Source organism: Pyxicephalus adspersus, chromosome 10 (assembly GCF_032062135.1).
Source record: "Pyxicephalus adspersus chromosome 10, UCB_Pads_2.0, whole genome shotgun sequence".
NCBI classification, from domain to species: domain Eukaryota; kingdom Metazoa; phylum Chordata; class Amphibia; order Anura; family Pyxicephalidae; genus Pyxicephalus; species Pyxicephalus adspersus.
Window position 1 is genome coordinate 41,779,127 of NC_092867.1, and position 7,380 is coordinate 41,786,506.

Genomic DNA, 7,380 nt, shown 5'->3' on the forward strand with positions numbered 1-7,380 from the left:
TCAACAAGGTGGTGATACCATCAGGAATGGTAAAAATATGTGAGAGTCGTTGGCTGCACTCTCTGCCCTGAACAGGGCACTCATGGGATTATACCCCCTAAGCACTCACCGTATGCATGGATTTGCAGGATGATTTGACCCCCACCCCTTCAACCCTCCTTCAAATCCAAATGTACACTGTAAACTGGGGTGTACAAATGGATTTGAAGGAGGGTTGAAGGTGTGGGGGTGAAATCATCCCTACAAACCCACACATAAGGAAACAGGTCCTGCTGTCTGTCCTCCGTAAACGGGGTACACCCTCTTCCCCCTATTACAGTAGAGACTGCGCACACAGACCGGACAGCAGTGGGCTGCACAGGGGCTCCCAGCCAACTGACACTCTGGGCTGCTCACACTCATATTTATAGGGAGCAACCTCACCCATGTGACCAGTATAATAGACTAGTTCATCTGACATCATAGGGGGATCCTTATGTCATCAGCGTAATTCTTCTTCCTAATAAATAGTCCCCTTCATGTAATATTAATCCATGGATCTACCAATGTGGATTCCAGCACGTACTGGACTGGAAGTTACCCAATCAAAACAACCCCAAGTTTAAAGCGGAAATAAACCCATTGATACTCACCTGTCCATGTTGTGACACCACCATTCAGCAGCCAGTAACCTTTCTTCACCATGTGACAACTATATTAGACTAGTCCATCTGACATTATAGGGGAATCTTTATGTCATCGGTGTAATTCCTGCACTCATCCTCTCTCCATAACACTTACATACAGCTGTCAGTATAATCAGATAACAGTTGTTACACTCACAATTCTGTCAGGAAGCTATTAGGCACCAGTTGACCCCCCCCTAGTCCCCTGGAAGCATGTGGATTATTCTGTTACCATGGAGAGAACCAGAGGTGTCTGGGACTTATCATAGGGAACCATTCATTCTACCACAGAGTGGGGGGTGAGGATGCTGTGCATAATTTCTATTAGAATTAGGAGAGTTGGCAGTGCAGAGGAGGAGCTGGCAGGTACAATGTTCAGGAAGAGGCCCCTCTTCTGGGCTGAAATTGCTTCCTCTGATTTCACTGCCCCCAGTAGGCTTTTCCAATGTACATTAGATGCTGCAGCAAGTCAGACAGAGCCGCCTTGTTTCCTGGCTGATGGATGTTTTGCATCATTCAGCCCCTCCCTTCCCACCTGCATTGTATTCTGAGAGAATTGTTTACATTGCACCACACCCTAATACTCACAAATACCAAAGGGTTTTCTTTCCCCAACAGGGAAAATTTGCATGGGTTTTAGTGGTGCCAAATATCAACACTAACAACACAATATGTGTTAAAAACAATTTCTTGCAATTTATTATACAATATTATATTATATTATTATAAGCGATTAATGCTTGTAAAATGCAAATAATGACAATTTCAGTAATCACATAATTTGTAATGATATTCAATAACTATAACAGTCCTTAATGCATTTCACCAATAGGCTTCATCAGAAGGACAGATTGTTATTAGTACCGCATCTATGTATTTGTTCAGATAGTGGTTGATGATTAGGTTGGTATTATGTCATTCAAGCATTGATGTTAGAAAGCAAGATTATTTGTTAAAAATCCATAACAACATTTTTTTTGTGTGCAATTAGAGTGATATGACCCCATAGTGTTGTAGGTGGTCTCTTTTAGTGCGTTACAGTGTATATAGTCAACAAGATACCTTTAGTAGTATTGTCTTAAGATTTAGAACAAAATATAGCATCTTTTTGTTCTTTATTTGGTAATTCTACTGGGGTCATTCTTTCACTGCTTCCTGCTTCCTGTCTGTGGTCACTTGATTTTAATTGGATGTAGCACACAGCTTTTGTAACTTTTATCTTTTGTGTACATGTGTTTATTTGTTCTGGTATACTGTATTAAATATAGAGTGTGTTTAGGCCCTGACAATGGGGAATACAACTTTCTGTGCCTCCTTTCTTCTTTGCACAGAATTGATAAATGTACAAGCATTATTACAGGTTGCATTTTACCAGGATCAATGACTGTGTATTTTATATAGAGGCCTCTTACACAGAGATTCTTTAGAACAATTATACCCAGTAACACACATTTCTGCTTTAGTGCCCTTTAGTGTTCAGCAATTTAATTGCAGGGAACGTACACAAGCAAAGAGAAATGCCTCTACTCTAAATTAACTTTCAGATTAAACTTTAGGAACATCTCCAAACTCATTGACTTGTACAGAACCTGCTTGGTACATGGGCAATGATTCGACCAATGTATCCATACAACTCCTGCTAGAATAAAAAGAGGCCCTACTACACTTCAAAAGTCTGTCCCTTATGGCCACTGATTACTGCAGTATAACAGCTAATCTTAAACCTTTTCTCACCCATGTGACCTCTATAATAGTCCATCTGACATTATAGGGCAAACTTTATGTCATCAGTTTAATTCCTCCACTCACCCTCTGTCCATAACTCTTACATACAGCTGTCAGCAGTCAGTATAAACAGATAACAGTTGTCACACTGCAGGGTGGTTTGGGACAGTCAATGAATGGAACTTACTTACCGTTGTGATCAGGAACTCTTCATATATGGATACTCTATGTATTAACGTAGCATGTTTTTGTACTAGTGTATAAATGTGAAATGCTCAGGAAAGTGATGAGACTTCTCACGTGTAATAGGTTTATTACAAGAAAACTATCAGGGAACATTCATGTGACAAAAGTAGATATATCAGATAATCTCATGTACATACAGAGTTTGGGGTGTTTGATAATAATCACAGCCATGGTTCTGATCTCCAATGTCTCATCCAGTATCAGGAGTGTAGCAATGTGTCTCCATGCCCCACCCAACACTATTTGCCCCCTGGACTTCATTAGAGGCATCTCTGATCATGGCTGTGATCTGTTTCCAGGCTATAAAAGCTCTGTTTGCACATCTGATTATCTGGCATGTTTTTAGGCTTTTTCATGTTTTTAGGCTTATGACATTTTCATAAAGTACAGAAAATACTTGTTGATCTTCTTGGAAACTCAGAGTGTTTGTTACTTCCTATGGGCTAAAAAGAAAGCACAAACCTCCATCATTCTTACTCCTATCTTACTATTAGTCCCATCACCCCACCCTGCATTGGAGAAGTACAAAGGCAAATAAGTTTGTAGTCCAGTGTGACAACCATGGCTCCTTCCATAGATACCACAAAAACAAAAAAAAAATAGCAGAGTCACAAAGGGAGAAAATGTGTGTTATTCACAGGATAAAAAGGTGAAAATAAAATTAAATAGAATTTTTTTTCAGTTTTGACATAGGCTTTGGAAGTATCACTTTGGGATATGCTTGAGCTTCTGATTCATTGCCACATTTCTTTTTATGTCATCAAAACATGTAGCATCTCCAAAGTGTGTAGTGTAGGTCTATCTCCAGTTGTTGCAGCTTCTGAAGGAATCCACGATTAGGAGCGATACATCGGTACTGAGAAACATGGCGAATGGCATCTGCCAGGGAGAAGCGCTGGTAAATCATTAGGTAGGCAATGACAATTGTAGCTGAACGGCTTTTACCCATGACACAGTGCACAAGTACTTTTCCTACAAGGAAAACAAGGCAGTGAGAAAACTAAAACAGGACAGATTTACCATTACATTTCATCTGGGCTTATAAATGGACTCTGATGATCTCTTTTCCTAAAGTACATTTGCCACATTTGTGTTACATGGGTCAAAAAAGCAGATGCCTTCAGCCTACTTATTGTCCCCTGGGGGTGCCCTAAATCATGGGGTGCTCTGAAGGCCTTTAAATTCCAGAACTTTGCTTCATGGTTTTTTCATGAGGTGCTCTACCTGTTCACATCTCCCTATTGACTCATGGTTGTAATGGTCAATCTTACCCATTGGAGGTGGATTGTGAGGCAGGAAAGGTTGTCCCTGGATCAGAATTTACTGAGAACAGTAAATATTTTGGTATTGTAATACCTTGTTTAATCAATCTCCCACAGTTGGGTTGAATTGCTTAAAGAATATGGGTTGTTTACATAGCAAAGTTAGGTATCTCCTTGCAAAGCAAAAAAAAACTCCTTGCATGTGATTGGGTATTCATTTCAAAGTGAACTATCACAGCATTCATCAGTCACAGTAAATTGTCTCCTGCAAAGGATCGCTTCAAGTCTATCTTCTCGAGTCTTAGAGAAGTTTAATAAATCAGGCCACACGTGTTGTAAAAGTAGCTAATGAATTTAAGTGTATTTTATCCATAAAGCGTAATACCAGATAAATACACAAAAGTATTGTATTGTAGTGGTGAATTTGTAAATGAATTGACATTCAGTTCGACCAGATACAGCATTTAGTATTTTGACTTCTGTGCTCTTTTAATAACTGACCACTAGGTGGCAGAAAGAAAAGGCCTTAATGTTAAAGCGTACCTAAACCTAACATCTTTAGTTTTCATAGAAGGGTAGATAAACCTTCTATGTAAGGTCAAAATGTTGGTGATTTTTTTTTTTTAAGTGCAACACCTTTTTTTAAAAAAAAAAAAAAGTTGCAGCACCATCTGTTTACGTCTTGATAGGTGCAGGGAGCCTAAAGCTGCGTACACACTTGCAATTTTTGTCGTTGGAAAGGATCTTTCACGATCCTTTCCAACGACAAGGGAGTGCACGATGCATGAACGGTGCTGTACATACAGCACCGTTCATGCTCTATGGAGAGGGGAGGGGGAGAGCGACGGAGCGGCACCCTGCTGCGCGCTCTCCCCTTCCCTTTCATTAGGATCGGCTGTCGTCCATCGTCCGTGGATCCGGCAGGTCGGTCGTCCGGACAATGGACGACACCGACTGTACACACGGCAGATTTTCGCCCGATAATTGGCCGATGCCGATTATCGGGCGATAAAAATCTGACGTGTGTACGTAGCTTTAGTCACGCATCCTGGGAGGCCCTGGCTGCTGCTTCTGCGCATGCCCGAATCTCGGCATGCGCAGGATTAGCATTTTTCCTCCCAGGGGAGGATCCCATGCATGAGCAGTTCAGATATACAAGTATAAGGATATGAATGTCTGTGGATGAAAAAAACAAGCTGAATTGAAGGGTAAAACATTTATATGTACAGCCCATAGAATATATGGGAGCTGATTTACCCGCTAAAAAGTTTTTATTCTGTCCATTCAGTGCTAAGATTTACAGAGCCTAAGAGCCATCCAGAATTAAGATTTACGGCTCAGCCCCTGGAAAGAGACCTGATATTACTCTTAGTAACTCTTAAATGTTATATACCTCCCTCTAAATGTGATTGAAAAGTAATGAGAAAAGTGGTTGCACTAAAGTGTTAGTTAGTGTTAGTTATAATAAAAATATAAAACTGAGTTAACTTTTCTTTTTTTTTTTTCCTGGAGTTTGGCATTAAAAGCTTAATTCAATGCAAAATCTGTTTATGCCTTAAAAACCAGGTTTCCCTAATATATGTCACTGTTTTATACTCACCCCCAGGTGTACTCAGAGCATTGTGAATAAACTTTGCTCCTGGACGCAGGAATAGACTAATATCGAACTCTGGACAATCTTCTGCAGTGATTCCATAGTACTGGATATGAGGCCCGTAGTCGACATTATCCCCTGTGCATTCCCAAGAGTCATGGGCTACGTTCAGGATGTGTGTGATGCCCATCTTCCTCAGCTGTTTTTTGTCCTTTGCAATGACTCTGCCACATATTGGAAGGAAAAAAAAGTTGTGAGTGTTTTGTATGATATAACCTCCAGCTATGGATTTGCTTTGTGTAGTTGCTAAACTGTCAGAGTATTACTTTGGTACTAGTAGAACTGCTTCATGAAGGACAACATAGGTCTTCATTACCATGAAATGTATCGGTGATCTTTTTAAAACTTACAGTCCCTGCTTTAACATACTGGTTTCTCAGTTCTGATATATAAATGCAATGCTTGATTAATTAAAAGGGAGGAATTGCTAGTAAACCTATAACACCCTCAGCCTGTTGCCAAAACAAAATATTTTGCTGACCAGGCTGGGCTGCTTTAAAATGGAATCTTGTTATATTAACAATTGGGTAACAACATGAGAAACAATGTTTTCTATTTTTAAAAAAATATAACTGTGTAGTATTAGTGCACTGTTTATTGTCTTGGCATTGTCACTTACACATCCCCCAGGAAAAGATTTGGAAAGACTTGGTCCACGTGATGTGTACCCCCTTTATAGCTATCTAGAAGTGCTTCCAGCTCATGGACGGGAGGGGGGCCTCTGCATAGCTTCCTCATTTTAGGCTTCCAAATAAATGTTGCGGCGGTAGAAGGAGATTCTTGGATGTGACAGTTGTGTAGCATATATCAGTCTACGTCTATGAGAAGACACTTGATGCCATGTAACAGCTGACGGACTGTCACCAAATGCTGCTGGAAGGGGACTAGAAGGGGGCTGGGACTGTTAAGACACAGGGTGATTGTCCCCACAGAATTAGGAGTGTTCTGCCAGCAACTATGAAAATGCTGATATAACTGGGGAATAATAACGCAGACAAAGGTCCTTTACAGTAACCAGGCTCACTAATGTTCAAGAATGCATGGGCTGGGAAGTCAGTGCCTATCTAATTCTTGCTACAAAAAACAACCCAAAGCAAAAAAAAAAAAAAAGATTTACAAATTCTGAAAATCAGTAGATCCGTCAGTGATTGAAATGCCACTTTGCACTTTGGAACAATTAGGTTTTTTCCTCATTATAGCAATCTGCCAAATAGCAGTAAGCTCCTAAATTCCTACACTGGGCAAAGTGTATCCTAAAACTGGCACCAGGACAAGGTTTCTTAGTACACAAGGCAAAAAGGCCAAATTGTGCCACCCCAGGCAAGCTGGGATCTACTTCAGCAGCATAGGTATCAGGGCCTGCCCTTTCTGCACTTTGCTCCTGCTGAAGCACCCATGGGAAAAGGACCAAAGTGCAAAGTGTTGCGAGCTACTAGCAAAATGTCTCATCTGCTTACTATATTGTAAAACAAAAAATAAAGCATATTGCAGCTTACCAGTCCTTGTTTGTGACATTTATATTTTTTTTGCAGGCTAGAAGCTTTTTCAGCAGAAGAAGAAAAGAAAAGAAAGCACACAGAATCTGATCTTTATTGTTTGTACTAATTGTCTGATCAATCCACCATGCAAGGAAAAATGTTTGGCATCCAGCTTGCAACAACCATGGATGCCTCCATAGATATATCAGAGAAATTAGTAGACATGAAATGTGGTATTTTCAGAAGAGCCAGGGCCAGAAAACTAATGCAGCCAGTACATCTAAGAGTATAATTTAAGGGATGGATAATTGTGCAGTACAATCCCAGTGCCTTGAGGGATTGCATAGTGC

General features: G+C 40.3%; 1 protein-coding gene across 1 annotated transcript; it reads right to left on the reverse strand.

Annotated features, from left to right (window-relative positions):
• Positions 1–2,693: 2,693 nt before the first annotated feature.
• On the reverse strand, positions 2,694–6,398 carry LOC140340146 (dual specificity protein phosphatase 13A-like). Its single transcript, XM_072425204.1, has 3 exons — positions 6,172–6,398; positions 5,499–5,716; positions 2,694–3,608 (listed from the first exon to the last, which is right to left on the reverse strand). The coding sequence occupies exons 1-3, from the start codon at positions 6,354–6,356 to the stop codon at positions 3,397–3,399; spliced, it is 615 nt and encodes a 204-aa protein (XP_072281305.1). The 5' UTR covers positions 6,357–6,398; the 3' UTR covers positions 2,694–3,396.
• Between the last annotated feature and the right edge of the window lie 982 nt (positions 6,399–7,380).